General features: G+C 43.0%; 1 protein-coding gene across 2 annotated transcripts in view; it reads right to left on the reverse strand.

Moving 5' to 3' along the window:
* LOC120561001 (whirlin-like) overlaps window positions 1–26,023 on the reverse strand; it is a 159,997-nt gene that overhangs the window by 29,954 nt on the left and 104,020 nt on the right. For both annotated transcript variants that reach the window (XM_039803942.1, XM_039803941.1), the window contains exons 4-7: window positions 25,525–25,793; window positions 18,892–18,928; window positions 17,141–17,326; window positions 8,642–8,863 (exon numbers count right to left, since the gene is read on the reverse strand). In XM_039803942.1, the coding sequence (XP_039659876.1) occupies window positions 8,642–8,863; window positions 17,141–17,326; window positions 18,892–18,928; window positions 25,525–25,793 (714 nt within the window). The remainder of the gene's footprint in view (window positions 1–8,641; window positions 8,864–17,140; window positions 17,327–18,891; window positions 18,929–25,524; window positions 25,794–26,023) is intronic.

Consider the following 26,023-nt stretch of genomic DNA (forward strand, 5'->3'; position numbering starts at 1 on the left):
CAGAGCAGTGAAGAGGGAGAAATATATGCTGCCTACAATTGATGACATCCTGCCTAAGCTGGTTCATGCTAAGGTGTTCTCCCTGCTGGACGCTGCTAGTGATTTCTGGCAGATACCACTGGACACAGAGTGCCAAATTGACCACATTTATCACGCCATTCCGAAGATACTTCTTTAGCAGACTTCCTTTTGGAATCACTAGCGCTCCTGAAATTTTCCAGCACGAAATGACGGATCTTCTGAAGTACCTGGAGGGCATGGTGGCATACATGGACGACATCTTGGTGTATGCAGAGACAGACGAACAGCATGAGGAGAGGCTCCAGAACATCCTCGACACATTGAGTAAAGCTGAACCAGGAAAAGTGCCTGCTGCGTCAGCGACGACTCAACTACTTGGGCCACTGCATCGATGAGCATGGAATCCACCCAGATGAGACCAAAATCCAAGCAATCACACAGCTGCAACCACCCAACAACGTGCACAAGCTCAGAAGAATCCTGGGTATGAGTCACTACCTTGGCAAGTATCTCCCACACCTGTCAGATGTCACCAAGCCAATGACTGACCTGCTTAAGACTGAGGTAATGTGGGTCTGGGGTCCGGCCCAAGAGGAGGCCTTTAAGAGGGTGAAACAGCTTGTTACAGAGGCCCCTGTGTTAGTATTCTTTGATATTAAAAGAGACACAGTGGTTAGTGCTGACGCAAACAGCAGCTATGGTCTGGGGGAGGGGTCCTACTGCAGTCACATGATGGACAATTAAGGCCAGTAGCTGATGCTGAAAAGCGCTATGCGCAGATTGAAAAAGAATGTCTTGCATGTGAAAAATTCACACGACCACATTCACACTTCTTGACACGTTCATACTACAGAGTGATCACAAACCACTCATTCCACTTAGCAACAGTAAAGACCTAGATACAGTGCCAATGAGATGTCAGAGACTGTTGCTGCACATGATGTGTTATAACCCTACAGCTAAATATGTTCCAGGGAAACAGTTGGTCATTGCAGACACCCTCAACCGGAGACAGCACAGGACGTTGCTGAGCTGACCAGTGAACTCGAGGCATACAAGGAGGCCGTTACTGAGGCGTGGCCTATCTCATCCAGCAAGCTCAACATGGTCGAACAACAGACGCTCCAGGATGAAGAGCTGCAGCTGCTCAAACACTATGTGACTGGTGAGTGGCCCAAGCACGCAGCCAATGTGCCACTAAAGGTAAAAAACTTCTACACACACCGTGACGACCTCACTGTATCACAAGGGCTTGTGTTGTACAACAACAGGATGGTGATTCCCTGGAGCATGAGAACTGAGATACTTGAACGCATACACGACAGCCACCAAGGGATCGTAAAGTGCCGTGAGCGAGCTAAATGCAGTGTGTGGTGGCCAGGAATAGGTAAAAACATTCAAGAGATAGTCAGCACCTGCAGGGAATGCCAGGAGATCAAGCCAACTCAGAGGAGAGAACCTCCGATCTGTACACCACTCCCAAGCCGCCCATGGGAGAAGGTAGCAGCAGACATTTGCCAGTGGAAAAAGGACAACTTTCTAGTAGTTGTAGATTATTTTTCAAGATACATTGAAATTGCTCACCTCACTAACATGTCTGCTGAAAAATATATTTGCCAGATGGGGTTGTCCAAATGAACTGATTACTGACAATGGACCCCAATTCTCAGGGACTGTGTTTGCAAAGTTTGCAAAAACATTTGATTTCAGACATATAACTACAAGCCCTCATTATGCACAAGCAAACGGGGAAGCAGAGAGAGCTGTGCAAACAGCTAAACAGATCCTCAGACAATGTGACCCTGCCTTAGCATTGTTGTCCTACAGAGCAACACCCTTACAGGCAACAGGAGCAACCCCGCACAGCAGATGTTGGGCAGACAAATCCGCTCGACACTTCCTACCCTGGAGGTTAACCTACCATGCATGGCCAGATCTTCAAAAAGTGAGACAAACCGATGACTGTGCCAAGCTGCGCTACAGTAGAGTCTACAACTCCAGGCACAAGGTCAGACCTCTATCCGAGCTACAGCCGGGGACCCATGTTGCAGTAAAGCTCGACAATGAGAGGGGCTGGACTAAATCAGCTTCAGTGGTGCAGAAGTGCGGCACACCACGGTCGTACATTGTGCAGACGGAGAAGGGAACGCTCCGAAGGAACAGGCACCACCTTAGACCCATCCTATGGGCTCCAATAGCCCCTCAACAACAACAACAGGTACCAGTGGAACACAACACACAGCCAAGTGAGAGGGGTAACACACAGACTGACTTACCTGACAAAGGAGATAAAGGTTCAATCAGTCACACTGCCACTGCACCCATGTTTCCAGAGACTCAGAGACACAGTGGAAGAACGGTGAAACCACCAGACAGATATGGAGAATACATGTAACCTTCCACAGTATTACTTAGCTCAGCAATTGTTTTGAATTGTTCATAAAAAAAGGGTGTTAATTTGTGGAATGTATCACAATGAAGAGAATATGAAGAATATGTTATGAAGTTAACTAAGTTGAATGGTTTTCACTTTTACTGGAATTGTTAGAAATGTACTGCATTTGTATTGTAATGGTACTAGTTTGTTTAGCGGATTGTTACATCGTGGGTGTGTTAGAGTCTGGGGAGGAGTTCTAGGGGAAAGTATCAATACACGAGTGGCGGACAGGTTCATTAGTGAAGCTCCCGTGTTCCTGATGTCTAACTCTACTGTTTTGCAATAAAGCCAAATACAGTGGATAACTCTGTGAATTATTCTTACAACAAAATCCCACACAAACATGCAAAAGATTACAAGTAAAAATATTACGGTGCAAACCCATACTAGGCCCATACTGTTTATGTGTGCACTAAATAGAGTGTATTGTCCAGTATCACACCAAGGCTCTTGACCTGGTTGGAGCAAGGGATGGTGCTGCCATCTACAGAAAGGGTGAAAGGTTCCATTTTAGCAAGAGCTGATTTGTAATCTTAATCTTAATCATGGCCGTTTCAGTACTGTGCATAGGACGAAATCCAGACTGGAATGGCTCGAAGAGATCATTGTCCTTCAGGTGATCTTGGAGTTGAGTTGTTCTCAAGAACTTTGGAGAGAAAAAGCAAGTTGGAAATAGGCCTGTAGTTGTTGAAGTTGTCAGAATCCAATCCAGGTTTTTTCAGTGTTGGTCTGACAATTGTAAAGGATGGTGGTACAGTGCCAGAGAGAAGAGAGTTGTTAAATATTGATGTAATCATTGGAGCAATAGATGGCAGGCAGCTCTTGACCAGGCTTGTTGGAAGAGGTTCCAGCTGACAGGTGGAGGAATTGCACTTTTTGATGAGACCACAGATGGTGCTTTCAGCAGGGAGACTGAATTCACAGAGTTCATTGTTGTAGATAGATGATCTCTGAGTGCTCAGTGAGCAAGGTTGTTTCTGCTGAGTAATTGAACATTCTAATTGCTGGTTGATTGCCTCAATTTTGGTATTAAAAAAGTTCAGGAAGACTGAGCAGTGTTCATCACAAAGTTCCTGATGGATGATGTTATCAGGTGGCTTAAGGAGACTATTAACAGTGGAAAAAAGAGCCATGGTGTTTCCTTGTCCTTCACTGATTATCTTTGCATAGTATGATGTTTTTGCTACATAGAGGGTGTTTTTATACTGATGCAGGTGTTCAGAATACATGTCTTTATGCACAGTAAGACCAGTCTTTTTTGACAGCCGCTCAAAGCGTCGGCCCAAGGATTTCATATGCTGAAGTTCAGGTGTAAACCAAAGAGCGAGTGCACAAATGAAACAGTTCGCGTCTTCATAGGAGCAAGTCTTTCTGCAGTCATTGTAGTGGTCAACTAAATCCTCCAATGAAGTTTTATTAGCAGGGGAGGGATAAGTGGCAATTAGAGAAGTGAGTTCCTCTGGTTCCAAATGACATCTGTCAGGGTTTCATGGACTTTATGTCAGGTTTTCATGGACTTTCAGTTTGTTTTCATCATCATCTCTGTCATCACCTGTTTAGTTAATTAGGTCAGTGTCTTCACTTGTTGGGTTAAGTAGTTCAGTGTCTTCACCTGTGTCTAGTTTCGTTTATTATCTTCACCTGTTCTGTTGTCATCACAATCTGTGTATTTAAGTTCCTGTTTCTCACTCCTGAGTTGTCGGTCAATGTTTGAGTATTGCACTCACTGTTTCGAGTTTGGATCTTGCCTTTTTGAATAAACCTTTTGAGTTTTGCATCTTTGTTGTGGACCTCCTCTCCATTCCTCCCCTGTGACGTTACAACATCACACGCTGAATCTTGGACTTCATGACAGGCAGATTGGTGTCAAACAGTAAAGCTTTGTGATCAGAGATGGGTAGTTCAGCAGTACTGATATTGCTAGGCTTGATACCAGAGCAACAGACCAGATCTAAAATATGTCCTTTGTTGTGGGTTACAAAGTTAACATATTGTGTGATGCCAAAGGAGTCAGGCATATCCATAAAGTCTTTTGTGAACGCATTAGAAAATTTGTCCGTATGTACAGTCGTGGCCAAAAGTTTTGAGAATGACACAAATATTAGTTCTCACAGAGTTTGCTGCTAAACTACTTTGAGATCTTTTTTTCAGTTGTTTCTGTGATGTACTGAAATATAATTACAATACTTTATACGTTTCAAAGGCTTTTATTGACAATTACATGACATTTATGCAAAGAGTCAGTATTTTCAGTGTTGGCCCTTCTTTTTCAGGACCTCTGCAATTCGACTGGGCATGCTCTCAATCAACTTCTGGGCCAAATCCTGACTGATAGCAACCCATTCTTTCATAATCACTTCTTGGAGTTTGTCAGAATTAGTGGGTTTTTGTTTGTCCACCCGCCTCTTGAGGATTGACCACAAGTTCTCAATGGGATTAAGATCTGGGGAGTTTCCAGGCCATGGACCCAAAATTTCAACGTTTTGGTCCTCGAGCCACTTAGTTATCACTTTTGCCTTATGGCACGGTGCTCCATCGTGCTGGAAAATGCAACATGGCATCATGACTTTGCGTAAATATATACGCCACTTTCATAAAGCCAAATGGCATGTTATTTTACGCCATTTTCAGCTATCCACGTGTATGATACACGCTGGAAACAGCTGATGTAAACAGACCCACCACGTGGCCTCGCCACGTTGTGCGTTATCGCGAGAACGCGACGTACTATCGCGAGAACGCGACGTACTATCGCGAGAACGCGACGTACTATCGCGAGAACAACGTCACACGCCTGGCAAGAAAAAAAAAATGGTTGAGTTTAGGAAAAGAACACAGGTAAAGGCTTTAGTAACAAAACAGTGACAAAAACACAGAAAATAACGACTAAAACACAATTAAGACAACAACAAATGGTTGGGTTTAGGAAAGAAACATTGGGTAAGGCTTATTAAAAACAAAAAATTAAAAACAAAAAACGGCCACACGCGAGGCGCAAACCCAGCTCTCCCAGGTGAAAGTCCTGTGTTTTACCCATCCGCCGTTCCTTTATACCACTCGCTATGGTGGAAATGGACTCACAATATAGGCCAATGGCGGCCGATTTGCGTTGATATACACGCAAAAATGCGATTATGCATCTTCATAACACGCAAAAACGGAATACAAATTGGCGTGTCATACATACGCAAATTCATGAGATCAGTCTGGGAAAATGCATTGTTCTTCACCAAACTGTTGTTGGATTGTTGGAAGAAGTTGCTGTTGGAGGGTGTTTTGGTACCATTCTTTATTCATGGCTGTGTTTTTGGGCAAAATTGTAAGTGAGCCCACTCCCTTGGATGAGAAGCAACCCCACACCTGAATGGTCTCAGGATGCTTTACTGTTGGCATGACACAGGACTGATGGTAACGCTCACCTTTTCTTCTCCGGACAAGCCTTTTTCCAGATGCCCCAAACAATCGGAAACAGGCTTCATCGGAGAATATGACTTTGCCCCAGTCCTCAGCAGTCCATTCACCATACTTTCTGCAGAAGATCAATCTGTCCCTGATGTTTTTTTTTGGAGAGAAGTGGCTTCTTTGCTGCCCTTCTTGACACCAGGCCATCTTCCAAAAGTCTTCGCCTCACTGTGCGTGCAGATGCGCTCACACCTGCCTGCTGCCATTCCTGAGCAAGCTCTGCACTGGTGGCACTCCGATCCCGCAGCTGAATCCTCTTTAGGAGACGATCCTGGCGCTTGCTGGACTTTCTTGGACGCCCTGAAGCCTTGTTAACAAGAATTGAACCTCTTTTCTTGAAGTTCTTGATAATCCTATAAATTGTTGATTTAGGTGCAATCTTAGTAGCCACAATATCCTTGCCTGTGAAGCCATTTTTATGCAACGCAATGATTGCTGCACGTGTTTCTTTGCAGGTCACCATGGTTAACAATGGAAGAACAATGATTTCAAGCATCACCCTCCTTTTAACATGTCAAGTCTGCCATTCTAACCCAATCAGCCTGACATAATGATCGTCAACATTCTCACCTGAGTTAACAAGACGATTACTGAAATGATCTCAGCAGGTCCTTTAATGACAGCAATGAAATGCAGTGGAATTTTCATGGCAAAGAAGGACTATGCAATTCATCGGATCACTGTTCATAACATTCTGGAGTATATGCAAATTGCTATTATAAAAACTTAAGCAACAACATTTCCAATTTCCAATATTTATGTAATTCTCAAAACTTTTGGCCACGACTGTATATTCAAGTCCCCCATCAGGATGACATTAGGAGACATTGCATTCAAAGCAGTAAGAACAGTTGAACGTTCAGGAATAAACATATTTGATGGTTTAGGTGGTCTGTACAATACCGCAATAATGGTGGATGTGGGTCCTCTGAGTTTAACAGCCAGCAGTTCAAAAGAGGTGTGATCAGGCACAGAGAGTGGTGTCAGTTTCACATTCTCGCGATAGAGCAGTTCGAGACCACCTCTCCTCCCGGATGAGCGGGGTTTACAGATGTAAACAAATCCATGTGGGACTGTTTGGTTCAAGTGGAAGAAATCATTGCTGTCACGTTTCCGTGAGACATAGAAATTCCAGTTCATGGTCCGCAATGTATATTGCAGCCAACCTGCATAGAACTATTAATCTATGACAATGGTGTGTCATAACATTACATAACAGTTTTTCACAACATGACTTTAAATTAAATGCAATTAGTTTTTGATCATGGGTTGTAACTTCCCAACCACAATAACGAGGAGTGTGTCAGCACAGGCAATTACACATAAATATGGTGTGCTGCAGCAAGCACAATCACCAGCAGGCTTTTAATAGCACCACAAAACAACTAAGCATGACATGACAAATGCACCAAAAGCACCTGCGGGCACAGAGTGAGCGGGTCAAAATCATAACGCAGAGGGAAATAATCCACACTTTGTTCAAGCTAAAACCAAACAGTTTTGTCAGGTTACACTTGCAGTGTTGGGTCTTCTAGGGGCCAGACTGCCAGAGGACGTGGATCAGAAGCAGACTGTACCCTGACACAATGAGGTCTCTGTGGATTGATGTGGGCCACAGTGAAACATTAATACTACATAGTCGCTGACCTGCCACAAAGACGAGCTGCTCTGTGTCAAAGACTGATGCCAAGAAGCTGAGACTGAGGGAGATTGAAAAAAATGGTATGTGCACACACACACACACACACACACACACACACACACACACACACACACACACACACACACACACACACAGACAAACTTTCAGTGATCTATGCGGATCCTCTGAATAGATATAAAATAATGCAGTGCAAGATAAGAGCAAGGCAAATGAGAACAGCACAGTCACTGTGCTCATGCCTACACACATCCTGAACCTGTGCGAACTTGGCATGCTCAGGCCAGGTTCTACAAGGATACAAAAGCATACATTGCACCCTCAGTCTAATATTTTCAACAGACGTACACCACTGGTAAATTAACAGAGGGCTCGCCGAGAGAAGAATGTTCCTAAAAGGAAGTTAAAATTGAACGTTGACTTGGCCAGTCAACGTTCTTGGCTCGATGCCGAGATAAACAGCCAGGCTCACATAGCAGTTCCTCTGAAACATCTGCGTACATTTTCAAGTAGCCAGTTAATTTCTTGCCTGAAAACCTATCAACATTTTATCTGGTGACACTGTAGGATGGAAATTTAAATATATCACTGGTAGTTGCAAAATGCATGCTGGGATACTTGTCTACCCCAAACTCAAAAGTGAACTCCCAAAGTATCCTCGATAAAAAAGGCAGAGCATTTGGACTTAATGTGGATTTTAAATTGGAACACATATTGAGAGAGGCCTCATTTGTTTAACATCTTTGTTAAATTGTGATTATGTATTCAATGAGGTATGTTTCAAATGAACAATAGTTTTTCAGCTGTTTTCACTAAATCATTCGACATCAGTATTTTTTTTTTGTCAGATGATTTGGTAAGCAGCAGCAATGTAAGAAGAAGGTGCAACCAGGTGGTCATTAATGCAAAATAACATTGACAAAGTTAAAAAATGTTGACTTGAAAGTTGCCCTTTCACTTCTTATCTTGCTATTCTATAACATATTTATTACACATCTTTAAATAAGGTTGCATTAAAGTGGTAAAGTGAAACAACCACAAAATATTACAATGGATGTCACCTTTTTAGGTATAGTAAATAAGGGATGTACTGTAGCAGGGACAGTGTGTCCTGCATCATGGATCACAGGGGCTATGTGGTTGCCGTGGCCCTGTGGATGCAGCACTCCCAGGCCTCCATGCCAGGCCCGGTAGGCCTCCCTTTCACAGTTCAACACCAGCCCGTCATACAATTCCAGGTCCTGGGGAGCCACCAGACTCCTCACTTCAGACAACATGGACAACTGAAAGAAAGGAAAATAGAAAACAAAAGAGATAGAAGCATGCATCAGGGAAAGAGTAGACAGCATTTTTCAAATTATTCAAATCCCACACAATGTAATCTGCAAAGAGCAAGGTTAGTCTTAGGGTCTGTAATGTAAATGATCAACTGAAAAGTATGTCAACAGAAAAGAAGATCAATTTGTTTAGACCCAGATAATTTATAATAATAATAATAATACTAATAATAATAATTGTATATGATATTAGGTCTCCTAGAATAACAAAAGAAATACAATATTGCTGCATTCATGTGGTTTTGGACACGAGACAACCGACAGACAGACACACTTTCTTGGCTTAGAATTGTGGTAGGAACCGCTAAAAATACAAAAACTTTGCCGTCCTCTCCACCCGATGGACAGACACACTTCCTCGGCTTAGAATTACGGTGAGAACCGCTAAAAATAACACTACCTTGCCACCCGACTGAACACACTTTATTGGCTTAGAATTACGGCAACAATTGCTAAACCAACAGATTCTCACTCCCATCTCGTAAAATACAGACGCTTGGTCAGGTGCCTTTGTTGTTGTTGTTGTTATTGACGCTAAAAGTCTCCTTTAGTGTATATATAACGCGGTTTATCTAAACACGCTTGGTCGGGACTATTGGCGTGTCTTTTGACGCAGTTATGTTAAAGAAAAGGTTGTGGGTAGGGTTACGTTTCCGTGACACGCGGGAAGAACGGGACGGTTGGGTTAAGGAAAAGGTTGTGGGTGGGCTTATGTTTCCGTGACATGCGGGAAGAATGGGACGGTTGAGTTTAGGAAAAGAAGAAAGCGACTTTAGGAAACATGACACGTGGGACACGAACCATACTCTCCTGGGTGAAAGCCCTGTGTTTGACCCATCCACCACCCCAACCAACCTTCCTGCATGGAATTTCGGCCTTACATACTACTCACTACCGTAGTCGCTTTTACCCTACAGTAACATTAGCTAAAAGAGACCGAGACAAAGCGACAGGCTACCATTCACTTTCAATGGGAGTGGCCGTTTGCCAGCGACAAGCGACGAGCTTGCCACTGCCACGGGCAAGGCGGGTCCAAAATAGACAAGAAGTCTATTTTATGCAAATGCTGAGCCACTGCCAATCAGAGTGAAGGCAGCATGAGGGCAGCGTGAAGTATGTCAGTGGCTCGAGTCGAAGAAAATAATTCAAGATGGCGGAAAACGCTTCAGGACATCGTATTTATGTATATATCTGATATGTTTGGGATTTTATATCATATATCGAGAAATAAATACTTTTAAATCCAAAAACATCGTTCTTAACTTAACAATACCTCTGAAGTAAGTCTTAAGACATGCTTGAAGGTAGCACCAGAGAATTTCTATTTACTGTTGCCAAGCAACCAGGGGTAGGCTATGCACGCCCAGGAGCTCCCACCATAGACTGTATATAAGAATGGACCAACAGATCCCGTTGCTCTGGACGGAGACCAGTGAAGGATATTAGAAGCACTTTTCCGGTGAGCGCTGAGCGTTACTGCGCAGTCTCCAACTGAGAGAGACAAGGTAAATGTGACGTGAGCAACCTGTCTGAAAGTTGGAAGTCTTCTGGTAGCTGTGCCAAGAGAAATCTCAATCATTCCAAATCTTACAGAGACGGAGAGCGTAGGTATGTGTAAGGAGATAACATGGGCACAGGCTAATTATTGCTAACTAAAATGCTAGTTAACCTAAACAGCCCATGTAAGTCGAAGCTGCCTGCGAGCTTCTCCTGTACTATACGGTAATTCCTCTATGTCACACAATCGTTAGCGTATTTTTACAAAAACGTCTGTTACGGAGCCATAACGTGAGGTACAAGGTACCTTTTACACATTGTTGTGTTTCTTTAGAAATAAACAATGGACAAATAGAGTCTTTAAACGCTTCAGATGTAAAGTTATTCGCTGTCAAAGTGATGAATGGCAGTCAGTGGAATGCTAACGGGATGTGATCATTTTGTAGCATCAAAATGGCGCCATAGGAGGTTTGAGTTCTGAAGCGAAGCTTACCCCCTTAGCGCCCACAAGTAAGTGCATGTCGCTCTCTTTTGTAGCTAATGTGACTGTAGGGTCAGTGTTATGTCATCTTCAAACCCCATGTAGCTGCTGCTCTCCACGGTACGTTCTACAAACACACCGAAGGGCGCTTTCTTTGTCGCTTCAGACAGCCACAGCTGCGGACATTTTCTGTCAGGAGTTGGATATGGAGGACAACGCCACATCCACACGGGCCGCTCCGCACCAGGGCCGACGATGGAGCCAAAGGACGGCGGGGGGACCTCGTGTCTGGTGCTGGAGCCGGCGGCGGGCAAAGGCTGGCAGACCCAGCGGCTGTGGACTAACGGTGTCAGGGCTACCGTGCTAAGTTTGTCTCGAGGACACTGTAAGTTTTGGAGCCAAGCTTTAAAGGACCATTTAACCAGACTGAAAGAACATGATAAATGCTGACTGTTCATCTTATAATCTACAGTATGTTTGTTAGAAGGTTTTTGTAACACCGTTCATGTTTAACATAATAAGTTCACCAGACCTGTTTCAACATACCTGTGACTTTAGACAGGAGGGGCAAGAGTTTATGCGAGCTGTTATCTTACAAATAGGGGATGGGGTCTGCGGTCTCAGAGGGTTAGGGGATTCATTTTATTTTTATGTTTTTACCACACTTTGCTCAGATCTAACAGTTCACCCTTTGCTACAAATTTATCAGCGAACTACAGTAGGGCATGCGAGACATGTATGCATGTAAATTTTGAAGATGGCTGAACTAGCCTTAGTACTGCTTTCAACTCTCTACTTAATTCAATTGGTTTTAGTCAGAGTGTGCATAAGGCCACTCACTGTTTTAATCACACCCTCGACCTTGTGCTGGCATATGGCATCAAAATTGAAGATTTAATAGTATTTCCGTAGAATCCTTTATTATCAGACCATTTTTTAATAACTTTCGAATTCTTACTACCCGATTATATGAAATTAAATACAAGTTTCTACACTAGATGCCTATCTGACACTGCTATAGCAAAATTTAAGGAAGATATTCCAACAGCATTTAACTCAATGTCGTGCCTTAATATAACAGAGGACCTTTATGTTAACTTTAGTCCCCCCCAAATTGATAATTTTTTTTTTATTTATTTGATTGTATCTACTCTGTTGTTCTGCTATTCTGTTGTTTGGACGTGATCCTGAGGACCCCCATGAAAACGAGATGCTGCATCTCATGGGGTTGATCCTCTAATAAATGTTCATAAATAAATAAATATACTTAGACTGCTTTTATCCTATAAACCTTCAACGATTAATGTTAAAAGTCTCTTCAGTTAAGCCATCTACCTGTCTCTTAGACCCCTTCCCAACGAGGGAAAAAAAAACTCTTCTGAAAAAAACCACCCTCGATCCTGAGGTCTTAGCCAACTACAGACCTATATCTAATCTCCCCTTTCTTTCCAAGATCTTTGAGAAGGTGGTCGCTAATCAGTTATGTGACTTTCTACAAAAGAATAGTCTATTTGAGGACTTTCAGTCAGGATTTAAAATGCATCACAGAGATGGCACTGGTGAAAATTACTAACGACCTCCTAACTGCTGCTGACAAAGGACTTCTCTCCATACTTGTCTTATTAGATCTTAGTGCTGCATTTGACACTATTGAATCGCACTAAGCTGGTTTAAGTCCTATTTCTCTGATCAATCGCAATTTGTTAATATTAACGATAAATCCTCCAAGCACGCTAAAGTTAGCCATGGCGTTCCACAAGGCTCAGTGCTTGGACCAATTCTATTCTCCTTATATATGCTTCCTCTAGGCAATATTATTAGGAAACACGCAAACAACTTTCACTGTTATGCAGATGATACCCAATTATACTTGTCAATCAAGCCAGACGAAACCAGTCAGCTAGCTAAACTTCAAGCGTGCATTAAAGATATAAAATCCTGGATGACCTACAATTTTCTGATGTTAAACTCAAACAAAACCAAAGTTGTGCTGGGCCCCAAGCACCTCCGAACTTCATTATCTAAAGATATAGCTACCCTGGATGGCATTGCCCTAGCCTCCAGCACTACTGTCAGAAATCTAGGAGTTATTTTTGATCAGGATATATCCTTTAATGCCCACCTAAAACAAACCTCAAGAACAGCCTTTTTTCATCTTAGTAACAATGTCAAAATTAGGAACATCCTGTCGCAAAACGATGCTGAAAAACTAGTCCATGCATTCGTTACTTCCAGGCTGGACTACTGTAATTCCTTATTATCAGGTTGCTCAAATAAGTCCCTTAAGACTGTCCAGCTGATCCACAATGCTGCAGCGCGTGTTCCAGACCTGCCAACCTTGAAGAAATTTTATGAGTACAACCCCCCCCAGGCCCCCCGCACGCACCAATCACCAACAGCCCACCACCAATATATGCTCCACCGTTGCACTCACCAATGAGAAACCTATGAGATACCTAACACCATACAACAAAATATAATTTCACCAATCAAGATTTATTAGTTACTCCATAACCATATACAAGTAGACCATAAATGTTATACAATTACTGATATCACTCCTAACATTGAATTAAAAACAAAGGTACAGGAGGCATAGCCCATGGAAACTTCTTGCACCTGAAAATACATTGTTTGGCTCATCACTACCTTCTAGATTACAATAAATTATTATTACTGTGCAGAGGAGTGGATGAATGGCTGTATGCGTAGTGAAACTACTATACAAATGTTTTCTTATATCCTGTCCAATATTTTGTGCCCATATATTTGTTAGTCTAACCAACAGGAGGCAGAGAGAGCTAATAAATATGCCTAAGTACTTCTGTGTTGAGAGTTAGACCAGGTTAACATGTAGCCTTCTTCTGATTACTGAAGGGAAATTAAGTAGTCTAAGTAATGATTTACTCATAAAGCAACTTTAAATAGGCCTAAAGCAACTACTAAAAAAGAGCACAGATTGAAGCCTGACAGAGACACAAATATAGGCTAATAAATAACATGGGTCAGATATTTTAGATACGCTTTTAAAAATTTGACATGGGTGACATTGCATTATGTCAGTTGCCATCACATCACATAAATAGCCTAACTGTTACCTTTATCTTACGTTAATCAGCACCTGGCCTTTCTAAAACCTTTTAGTTTTCTAGCCATTCCACCACTTTTCTAACTGCCCCCAACTAATGGGAAGGATGGCAGGTGAGATAGGCTAGCCTACTGACACCAGTGTTGGGCAAGTTAATTCAAAAATGTAATACATTATTGATTACTAGTTACTGAGAGTAATTACTTATATTACAATATTACTGTTTCTGAATTGTAATGACTACTTTTGTGTTACTTTTGTGTTACTTTCACCATAAAAGCAGGAGTATTCTTGGCAGGTAGCTTGTGAATTTCACCAGGGGTCAACAAAGTCTCATTTTTATCCACTTTAATACATCATAATTTATTCATATTATTTTGTATTATTAATCTGACGCTGCAAAGTAACTAAAGCTATAAAATAAATAGTTAAGTAAAACGTTCAATAGCCTACTTGACTCTGAATTGTTGTGGACTAGAAGTAGCCTAATAAGTAGGATTAAATGAAAAATACCCAATTAAAATTGAATCAAAGTAGCCGACGGTAGTATACCGACGGCTATAGTTACCTTGCCCCGCTGATAAAATGTAATATTACGTGTAGCAAGACTAATCATTAATTCTCGATGTGTCAGTTGCTCGGTCACATTGCTGTAGTCACTGACAGGACACAGATGTTGTCAGTTACCGTCTCTGGTTATGGCTCTGACCACGGGGAACAGTGACGGGACAGCTCGCTTCAACGCAGCGTAAACAACTACGGAAAATAATGTCCGTGTCGCAAATGTATCTCAGCAGTCAGTTCAACCACTGAATTGTAACGCGTTACTCCCATCACTGATGGACACTATGAACGCTTTTTTTCTTATCCATTTATTTTTAATATCATTATGTTTCGGGGGTGGGGAGTATTTGTTTATGGGACTGTGTTCATTACCTGTTGCCCCTTGGTGACTGATGTTGATGTCTGTCTTGCACACGGTGCAGGACGTGTGAGGGGGTACTGTCTCCGTGAGGTAGCCTGGACATGTGGAGGAAAGGCCATCTCTCCTGTTAAGAAATCGTTCCGAACCTTTTTTTGAGGCGGTTCAGCCATGGCATGCAAGCCTACAGTTATCCGGACAGCCTGGCTTGCTGAGGCACTGAATTGAATTAAACGTGCGTAGCATTTGGCAAGGAGGGCCAAAAGCTTTTCACTCCACTGCTCAGCGGCAGAATCAACATCATAAATGTAGATTGCATAAAAACTGAAACCGGAGAAATGTGAGATGCAACAAAATGTGTACCTAGAAAGCAGCGAATCGTACAAGCGTACTTAAGGGTCAAAATGCGTGCCGAGTACGCAAAATGCGTGTTCTGACAAGAACTAATAAAAGAGATCATATTTCTCTTGTACTAGCTTCTCTGCATTGGCTTCCTGTAAAATCCAGGATTGATTTTAAAATCCTTCTCCTGACCTACAAAGCTCTAAATGGTCAAGCACCATCATATCTAGAAGAGCTCTTAGTACCTTATTGTCCCACTAGAGCACTGCGCTCCCAGAATTTAGAGCTACTTGTGGTTCCTAGAGTCTCTAAACGTAGAATGGGAGCCAGAGCCTTCAGCTACCAGGCTCCTCTCCTGTGGAACCAGCTCCCAGTCTGGGTTCGGGGGCAGACACCGTCACCACATTTAAGAATAAACTGAAAACCCTCCTCTTTGATAAAGCTTATAGTTAAGGTAGGAGTTGCAGCATGCGCCCTAGACCGGCGGGGTAGGGTGTATAGCTGCAGACACAGCACCCCTGCTTATCTCTGCTTCTCTTCATAGTCATCAGATTCATCTATCATATAATTAATAATATATTGAGAGTAGAGGGAGGCAGGCAAGTACAGCCCGATCCGGTTGGGGAGAGTTCTTGCCCGACCAGGCTCCTCTCCTTAACCTGCCTCTCTTAGTTATGCTGTTATAATTCTATAATTCTAGACTGCCGGGGAAATTCCTTCCTTCCTATGACACACTGAGCTGCTCTCTCATCTCTCTTTTCATTGTTTCCTTTAGTGTGCATCCCCAGAAATGCTTGTTACTAACCTAGCTCTGGGGAGTTTACTCCCTGGAGTCCATTTGTTTCTTTTTTGCCCAGAATATTTCCGTGGCACCAAGATCTGGCTATGCGCTGCGATGCCCTGCTGTGTCCGGCTGTGTCCTGCTGCGTCGGGCCGTGTCCACCCACTGCTCTGCTGTGCCACGCTACATCCTGTAACGCCCTGCTGTGCCCTGCTATGACATGAACTACTGCAACTACCATTGTAGTCACTGTTCCATTATCTTTATTATGACTATTATTGCCACTGTTCATCACACCCCCAACCGTCCCCATCAGACACCGCCTACCAGGAGTCTGGGTCTGCCGAGGTTTCTTCCTAAAAGGGAGACACCAAAAGCTAGCAGGCCTGGCTCCGGAGCGCGAATTGAAACAGCAGCTGGGTGAGTCAGTCTAACGCAGCACAACCCCTCTTAGGAAGGAGAAATATACACTCATCCAGACAAACACAGGTGTCATTCTCATGTTTAATGCATCACGCAGGGCGAGGAGACAACACTATTATTGTTACGTAGTAGGTTAGCCTTTAGTAGCTGTGTTTCTTTGTTATATGAGCCCAGGTTAGCTTAGCCTTGTAACAGTAAAGATAACTGTATCATCAGCATACACTAAAATATCACATCTTCTACACACAGAAGGTAGATCAATAATATATATGCTGAACAGGAATGGGCCCACAATAGAGCCTTGCAGGACACCAGTTAATGAACAGGGGATTAGATCTATAATTATCGAGTCAATTCAATATTCTAATCTCAATTAATGGCTTTTTAACTTATGTGTATTAATCATTAATAAAGTGATTCATTTTAAACCATTTATAAAGGATGCCTTATTAGAAAGTGGTTCCAAAACTTGTATCAAATTCCCTAGCCTGGTTCCAGACATCTGAGTTGTTGAGACAATTTAGTCTTATTGTCAGGTTATTTATTCCCACATTCTGATACATTCAACCTTTATTTCTCAATATACTTTCTTAACATGATTTAACAAGCTAAAAACATGTAGCTCTCTTTTAGACCCCACATAGACATGTAGAGTCACCCTGCCAATGCTGCAGGCTGCTGCACTGTACCTTTGCATGTGTGTTAAAGAGCTCAAACAGAGCCATAGCCAGTGGCTCCACTCCTATGTGTCCCTCCTGGTATTCCTGCAGGTAGTAGGCCATGGTCTGCCTCTCTGGCTCCGTCAGAAGCATGTAGGCCTGCTGATCCAGAGACACCTGAGCACCTGGTGGGCCCACACCTCTGTATACTGCTGGCTGGATGGACAGATAGGTCGAAAGATTAAAAGAAAAATCAAGAGAGAAAATAAAAGAGGGCCACACAGAATGGAAAATAAAAGTTATCTAACTCTACAACCCCAGAAGAATGCAAATAGAATGTATTGAAATGTGTGCAGAACTTTCATCCCCCTTCTTCTCATCCTATGCACATGGCTGTGAGCTCAAGGGAAATGCACCACTTCAAAGCTGCAGGGTAAGTCAGTCAGAACTTGTTTGCCTTTTAGACTCCATCATATTTTTTTAAGCAGCTCAACTTAGAAAAACAGCTTTTCTCACTGTTAGTAGATTGACTGAGTTTAGGCAGTCCTGTGGCTTTTATGCCAACTGAAAACCTTTGTATGGAATAAATAGGACTCTGCAAGGGGGAAAGCTGTTGGGAAAGATTTTCCCTCCTACAAAAGCTTTAGCTGTAAATATGGCAAAACAACAGTTCATAAGATGATGGAAATGGAATGGTTAAAAGCCTCTGCATGATATGCTTCAATGTTAAGACTTGCTTCAGTGTTGAACAGCTCTGTGATGATGAAGATCAAGTTTACCTTGACAAGCAATAATAAATGAGACTGCAAAAGGCCAAAAGCTATTCCCTGTACTTAAGGTCATGGTTGACAGTGAACATTTTTCAGGATGTTTTCATCAACATCTCAGTTTGCAGATACATTTATTATCAATGTTTCATTGGAAAGAATAAAGAGAGAGCGAGAGAGAGAGAGAGAGAGAGAGAGAGAGAGATTTGTGCAACTCTCATATGTCCTCTAAATTATGGCATGTCAACAGTCATGGTCTAACCCAACAGTTCCCAGAGCAGGGGCCCTAATTAATATACAGCAGACTGCTCTCACTAACAAGCTGCTTTGTGATAACTATCCCCATTTGAGTCACGATAATACAAGCCTTGAATACAAAGTCTTGTCCCCCCAAACCCATTGAGCTTTCAGAGCATCATCATTTATACACTGTCCTTCATTAATGGTTACCCAGCGGTTGTTAAAATGCTTGTTGGACATGCATTAAATCATTATTGCCACCTATCCGATCTCAAACTACAAAGCTCATTAGACCTCAACTACCTGGGGCACAAAAATTGGACCTATCTCTTAAGAATAGCTGCTCAATTATAGCAGAGCCTTTGATGGTTGGTTTTCTGCACATATTAGCATATAGCTCAGCTGTTTACAGTATCAACGGAGATCTTAAGAATTAACCCTCTGGGGTTGAGAGCTCGGCCAGTGGAGCTCAGCAGGATTATAATAAATGTGTCATGTATTTTTCATTTAATGGCTTTATGAGTTTTTATCATACAGGCAAGGCAAACATATTAACACAAACCTTTTAATTTACACTTTCCAACATGTCCACTGCCAAATAATATGTGTTTTTTAATGGTATGTGAATTAAATAAAAACATTTAAAAACTTTTACATCACTCAGTCACAGCAGGTAAAATTCCACAGACATTGTCAGTCATGTCAATGCCATACATAGAGTTTAAAGAGGTAATATGTATTCAGAGGGCAGTAATGCATGCCTGCCAGTCTTACCTTCCCTAATATAGGTGTAGCTTTGGCTGAAGATGGTCTGCAAAAAAGAAGAAAACAATGTCTAGCATACTTAAGAAACAAATTATATTCATCCTACAAAACAAGTTGAATTGAGAGCAACACATAAAAGTAAAATCATCATAACACAAAATGAATCCCTCTCAATCAGTATGAAGGAAATATTTATTCATAATTCAAATTGAAAGTCCAAAGAAAAATTGAAAGTCCAAAGAGAAAACAAAGCGAGATCAAATTAAAAATATTATTATATTTTTTAAATTTTCCATTTGGCTTTGGCTTTTGAATTTAATATTTGGCTTTTGAATTTCAATTTAACATTGGCTTTTAATTTTCATTTAATATTTGGCTTTTATATTTCAATTTAACATTGGCTTTTAATTTTCATTTAATATTTGGCTTTTGAATTTCAATTTAACATTGGCTTTTAATTTTCATTTAATATTTGGCTTTTGAATTTCAATTTAACATTGGATTTTAATTTTCATTTAATATTTGGCTTTTGAATTTCAATTTAACATTGGATTTTCATTTGGATTTAATATTTGGCTTTTGAATTTCCATTTAACATTGCCTTTTCGTTTGGACTTGACACATGTCAATGTAAATGAGAAGCGTCGCTCGAAGCTGGTGGGAGGGTCTTAAACGAAGGGGCAGAGGCACCTTATGAACAACAGGGAGCTGACTGCTGGGGAGCATCTGTCTGCAGCTTCAGGCTGGCTTGCCCTCTTGTTTCACATGATAGAAAATGATGATGTAGGCTAAACACAAACGACATTTCATGCAACAACAGTGAAGTTTTCATGTAGTTACTATAATTGGGCCTGTGTTAGTGAGGACTAGATTAGGACTGTATTTAAAGCTGATTCTGGTTCCCAACTTCGCCCCAGGTGTGTCTGTTTAAAACACGACTCAGACAACTTCTCTCTTTTGATGTTATATTTAATTAAGCAACAGTCATGGGTGTGGGTAGCTCTGCTTACGTGTGTTTGTGTGGTCAGATCTCGAGGACACACACACACACAACACACAATCTCAACTGGATAGTCATCGTCCGAACTGCGACTTCTCCTTTTTATTTATCTCACTTTTTTCTCCGGGTGGTGCGCGCGGTGTGAGATGCGTGTCCGCGCTATTCTCGGACATGTAGCCTACTGACAACAATCACTCCTGATTGACGGCCTTTTGTACAGCCCGTGTACTTTTTCAGACTTCCAGCTAATAGTGGTGTCTGCAGCATTCGGGCCGCCAGCAGGGAGGCGATCCCGGCCGCCACCAGCTGGCTGTCCCGTCAGACTGAAGCTTCTGACAACATCGGAGAAAATGTGCAGTTGGCCATCAACGTTTGTAAAACTGCCCATATTGAAACTCTACACAGTTAATTTATCGCATAAAAAAGTCTCAATAGTGAATTTAGTGGTGGAATAGCAGATGAAAATTGTAAAAAGTTTCCAGCGGTTTGCTGCTGCTACTACGGCAAACTCTCGATCTAGATTATAGAATCGATTGCTTTTTTATAATTTCTGATGTTGTCAGAAGCTTCAGTCTGACGGGACAGCCAGCTAGTGGCGGCCGGGATCGCCTCCCTGCTGGCCAGCCAGTGATGCTCACAGACACCGCTGTCAGCTGGAAGTCTGAAAAAGTACAAAAGGCCGTCAATCAGGAGTGATTGTTGTGAGTAGGCTACATGTTGGAGAATAGTGCGGACACGCACCTCACACCGTGCACGCCACCCAGAGAAAAAAGTGAGAGAAATAAAAAGGAGAGGTCGTAGTTCGGACGATGACTATCCAGTTGAGATTGTGTGTGTGGTGTGTGTTTGTGTCCGCCAGACGACCACACAAACACACGCGAAGCTACCCACACCCATCTTTCTACTGTTGGCTTAATTAAATATAACATCAAAGAGAGAAGTGTGTTGTGCGTGTTTTAAACAGACACACCTGGGGCGAAGTTGGGAACCAGAATCAGCTTTAAATACAGTCCTAATCTAGTCCTCACTAACACGGGCCCAATTATAGTAACTACATGAAAACTTCACTGTTGTTGCATGAAATGTCGTTTGTGTTTAGCCTACATCATCATTTTCTATCATGTGAAACAAGAGGCCAAGCCAGCCTGAAGCTGCAGACAGATGCTCCTCAGCAGTCAGCTCCCCCTGCTGTTCATAAGGTGCCTCTGCACCCCTTTCGTTTCAGACCCTCCCACCAGTCTTTGGGCCACGCCTCCTCATTAACATTGAAATGTGTCAAGTCCAAACGAAAAGGCAATGTTAAATGGAAATTCAAAAGCCAAATATTAAATCCAAATGAAAATCCAATGTTAAATTGAAATTCAAAAGCCAAATATTAAATGAAAATTAAAATCCAATGTTAAATTGAAATTCAAAAGCCAAATATTAAATGAAAATTAAAAGCCAATGTTAAATTGAAATTCAAAAGCCAAATATTAAATTCAAAAGCCAAAGCCAAATGGAAAATTGTAAATGTATATATATATTTTTAATTTGATCTCGCTTTGTTTTCTCTTTGGACTTTCAACTTCTCTTTGGACTTTCAATTTGAATTATGAATAAATATTTCCTCCATAAATCAGCACTTATTATGACCAACTAGAAGCGGTTTGTTTAGCTGCAGAGACCCTGCCCTTTGCCTGTATTTTGTCTTTTCTTTTTCTGTGTGGGACATTTATGGATCCTTTGGGGTCCACGTGGGTGTGTAACCCCCAGCCAACAGGCTGCACAAGGTCAAACAGCGTGGATGAAGCTCTGCATTCGCACAAAATCCGGCAATGTGGCACCTTCCCATGGATGTGTGGGTGTGTTTATTTGTACTTCAAAACGTAACCAGCGTGAAAAAAATCAGAAAGTAATGTTTTGTTCCTCCTGATTTACTGCGTTGTTTGGTGCTCCCTCTCTTCATTCACTCCTTAGCCCGCTCGACCACTGCTGCTCTCTCTCTCTCTGGCTTGTTAAGCCGGGGATGAGGGGCCAACTTTGAACTCTGTGTGTTCACATACTGCTCGATGGTGTTTTAAGCCCCCACCATCAACTTCAATGCAGCGCTGCGACCGTCGATTTCAAGGCACCTAACCTTAACCCTAACCTTGCGTAACCCTAGTGCCTTCCATGCAGCGCTGCCTGGAAGACAACGTTGGGGGCTTAAAACACCAAACACCTCACATACTGTAATGGGACATCTCCAATGGCAATGGTCATTTCCACGCTTCCCATTCATTGTCTATGTGAGCAGCCAGGCAATGCATTCTGTTTGCATCTGGTAGCAGTGACTTTACAGAAGCGAAACGTTAAATTGTTGGCTCCTCATTTGCATAAAGTTGGGGTCCAGGCGACTTTATGCAAATCAGGGGCTTCCAGCTTAACTTGCCACCTCTCAAAAACTCCTGGAAATCATTTAAACTGACAGTTATCGATCTTAAAGTTAGACAGATTTAGCAAATGCATTGCCTATTTCTTGCATACAATGCTTTCATAAACACATTTTAGTTCACTATTTAAAAATAATATATCTAATTAGTTGCAGCCATCGTGGTTGTAGGATGGTGTAGTTTTCTTTGCTTGTCAGTGAAGAAAAATTATCTCATGTCAGAAGAGAAATTAAAGCTTTAGTGCGTAACTTTTTTTAATATTAATGAATATCTTTTAAAGCCATTGCCATGTTAGTTGATACAAAGCTAATTAAGACCATCAGCTCCACAAAGTCTATTTATATTTCTCAGTATGGTTATGTTTGGAAAATGGTGTAGTCCGGTGACTTTCTCATGCAGAAACGCAAGTGAAGATAATTACCTCTTCTGAAGAGTCTGTGTTTTTTTGTTTCAAGCAACTGCGTGGAGGAGGGGTGTGAGAGTGGTGCGCGATCACGCAAGGCTTGTGTCATGTGGATGCATATGTTGTTGTCATTACTTAGAACTCATGGGGGAAAACTACGCACTATAACTTTAATAGCTGCTAGTGGCACACCCATCAAGCGTCCAATGCTGGAAAGCAGGGTGATCCCTGCTGTCAAAAAACGCCTATGTGGACACATAACATCAGATACCTACTACATATTATACCTTTAAAACACAACAACATCACGTTCAAGCCCAGCCTGAGGTGGGATCGAGGCAACGTGAGTCAAATGAGGGCCATCTCCATTAGGGCTCGAAAACAGATGGATGAGTAAGAGTGAGAGAGGGGGGTCTCAACACATTGCTTTGCTGTCAAATACAATTCTCCACTGCATCGAAAGGTTTTTAATGGACCCCCCAGTGATGCACCAATAGATGAGATGTTGTTCACAGGACTACCATATGGCAATGGTTCTGTTGTTACTGATTTGGTTTTAAATGAACTGAATGACTGAATCAATCCCCAATGATTTTGTTTCGCTTCTCCACAGATTCCAAATTGATTGATTCATTTAAGAACCAGAATAACTGTGGAGTTAAAATGCATGCTCTAAAATGTTTCAGTGGACCTTCAGGCTGGTCTGATTAAAATAAAAACAGTTGCTTGTCACATGGTACATTCAACACATTGGGCCCTATTTTAACGATCTGAAACGCAAGTGTGAAACGCAAAACGCAAGTAGCTTTGTGGGCGGATCTCGGGCGCTGTTGCTATTATAACGGCGGGATAAATGACTCTTGCGCCCGACGCAAATCTTAAATGGGTTGGTCTGAAGTAGCTAGGTGGGGTTTGGGCGTAACGTGAAAATAACCAATCAGAGCGGCATCTCTCATTCCCTTTAAGAGCAGGCGCGCTTGTTCCATGGCGGATTGCTATTATGATGGCGGATTTTCCTGGCGCAAGCCAGAGGGAGCTGTCTGGGATGCGACAAAGTAATAAATGTCCGTCTTGGCCGGGTGGCGATGTTGCTGCGGCCTCTTGGGCGCATCTCCTCAAGTCTGGAGAGGATTGCTGCAGCCATGGAGCGTGGGCCTCCAAACGCACCACCTGCTCCTGTTGTGCCCCTTCCTCCTCCCCCCACTCCATCTCCGTCCACCCGCTCCATCAGGAGCGCATCGCGCATTGCGCAAATGAGACGTCCCCGCCACCAGAGTGATAAAAACAGTGCATCAAACAAAAAGAAGAACCCTGTGACCTTTTTTTTTAACGCTATATACAAATATACAAACCCATCCTATTACACCCCAATGCCTAGGCACCAGACGTAGCCCTCAGCATGGCAAACCCTGCAAGATGCAAAGGTAAGGCGTAAAAGGATGGAGGACGCTCAGAAGGGCCGACTGACAAGGATACCAACAGGGCCGACTGACAAGGATACCAACATCTCCCTTGCCGGGCCAATGACCTCACTTAGCACATGTCGGCTACTGCACAGAGGCACTTAGCACCCGTTCCCCAAAGGAGGGGCCAGCAGCCACATTTAAGCAATAAAACTGACCATGACCACATAGCAGCTGCACAAACCTCTGAGAGGCCGGCACCCTGCCATAAGGCCCAAGAGGTCACCATACCCCGTACAGAGTGTGCCCTCACCCCTACTGGGATTGGAGCACCACTACCTTTGTACGCCTGCTGAATCGTTTCCACAACCCAATGCGACAACCTGTATTTGGACACTGGCCGACCCAAGCATTGGGGCTTAAAACAGACAAAAAACTGGTCTGGTTGCCGTTAAGCCTGAGTACGCTGGGTATAGATCTTCAGAGCTCTGACCGGACATAGCCCCGAATCGGCGAGCTCCAGCTCACTGCCTTCTCGAGGAGGGCAGAAGGATTGCAATGCCACGGATTTGTTCAGGTGAAAATCCGAAATCACTTTAGGCAGAAATCCCGGGGTTGGATCACTCCTGTGCCCTCCAGCAGAAATTGACAGCAACTCTCATGTACCGAGAGAGTCTATAGCTCTTTCAACCGTTAAGCCGATGTTATTGCCACCAGAAAAGCGACCTTGAGTGACAACCACTTGAGGTGCGCTGACTCCATAGGCTCAAAGGGCTCTTCCTGCAGAGCAGCCAGCACCAGGTCCCGTGAGGGGAGGGCCAACCTCCTGCCATGTGGTGCAACCCTCTGTGCACCCTTGTGGAACTGTGCAACAAAACTGCAGTCCTCCGCAGCCAACCTATTACCAGCAACGCGAGTGGTCTTGATTGCTGCCACCACGCCTCTAAGGGTCGACGTTGACTTGCCTGCATCGAACAAGCCTTGTAGATATCGGAGCACCTCCGGGGCCGAGCAGGACAGCGCATCAACATGATTGGCGCTACACCACGTCATAAAGTGGTCCCAGCGAAATGTGTGAGCCGCTCAAGGCGATGGTGCCCGAGCACTCTGCATGGTCACAACCACCGCTTGCGTGAACCCCATACCTAAAAGGCTGGCCCTCTCAGGGGCCAGGCCCAGAGCTTGAGTCCCCAAGGAAAGGGATGGAACAGGGACCCTGAGTCAGAAGGTCCCGACATTAAACGCCACCAGGATAAATCTCACATCCTCCACCCAGACCCTCTGCAGCAGGGTTGGAAGAAGACTGAATGGGGGAAATGCCCTGACCTGACCCTGAACCCCCCCACTCCCCCCAAATAGAACTTCATTGTATTCCTGATTTTCATTGCAAATATTCATTTCAATTCAGTATAATGTACTCACCTTGTACTGCAGGTACTGGCACTAACGTGGATGCCAGCATTGACAGTGGGGTCGGTGAAAGAACTTGTGTTAGCTGTAGCATTGGTCTCAGCTATGGCCTGACTGCAGATCCATTTGGTTTCATCCACCACTGTGCGTGCATGAGGCAGACGACCCACATCCCTCACCTTCATCCGCAGGTGCCGTCCTGTTTTGAGGATGTGAACTGCCTCATCATGGGAGATTGTAACAAAACTCTGACCGTTCAATTCCAGGATCTGGTCACCCACCTGCAACAGACCATTTTAATTAAAAATAATCACTACAAGCTCATTGTCCTTATGTAAACCAACTGTAGACAGACATCAGACACCTTATATGAAAAAATCGCCAGAAGACTGGATCACACCCAAAAGATGGTATGCCCGTTTACAGGTAAATTCATAAGGCAGTGACCGTCTTGAGTTTTACTCGTCTTGGGTCTTGAATCACACTCATTTCAGCCTCCAGGCTTAATTCT

This window comes from Perca fluviatilis, chromosome 6 (genome assembly GCF_010015445.1).
Source record: "Perca fluviatilis chromosome 6, GENO_Pfluv_1.0, whole genome shotgun sequence".
NCBI classification, from domain to species: domain Eukaryota; kingdom Metazoa; phylum Chordata; class Actinopteri; order Perciformes; family Percidae; genus Perca; species Perca fluviatilis.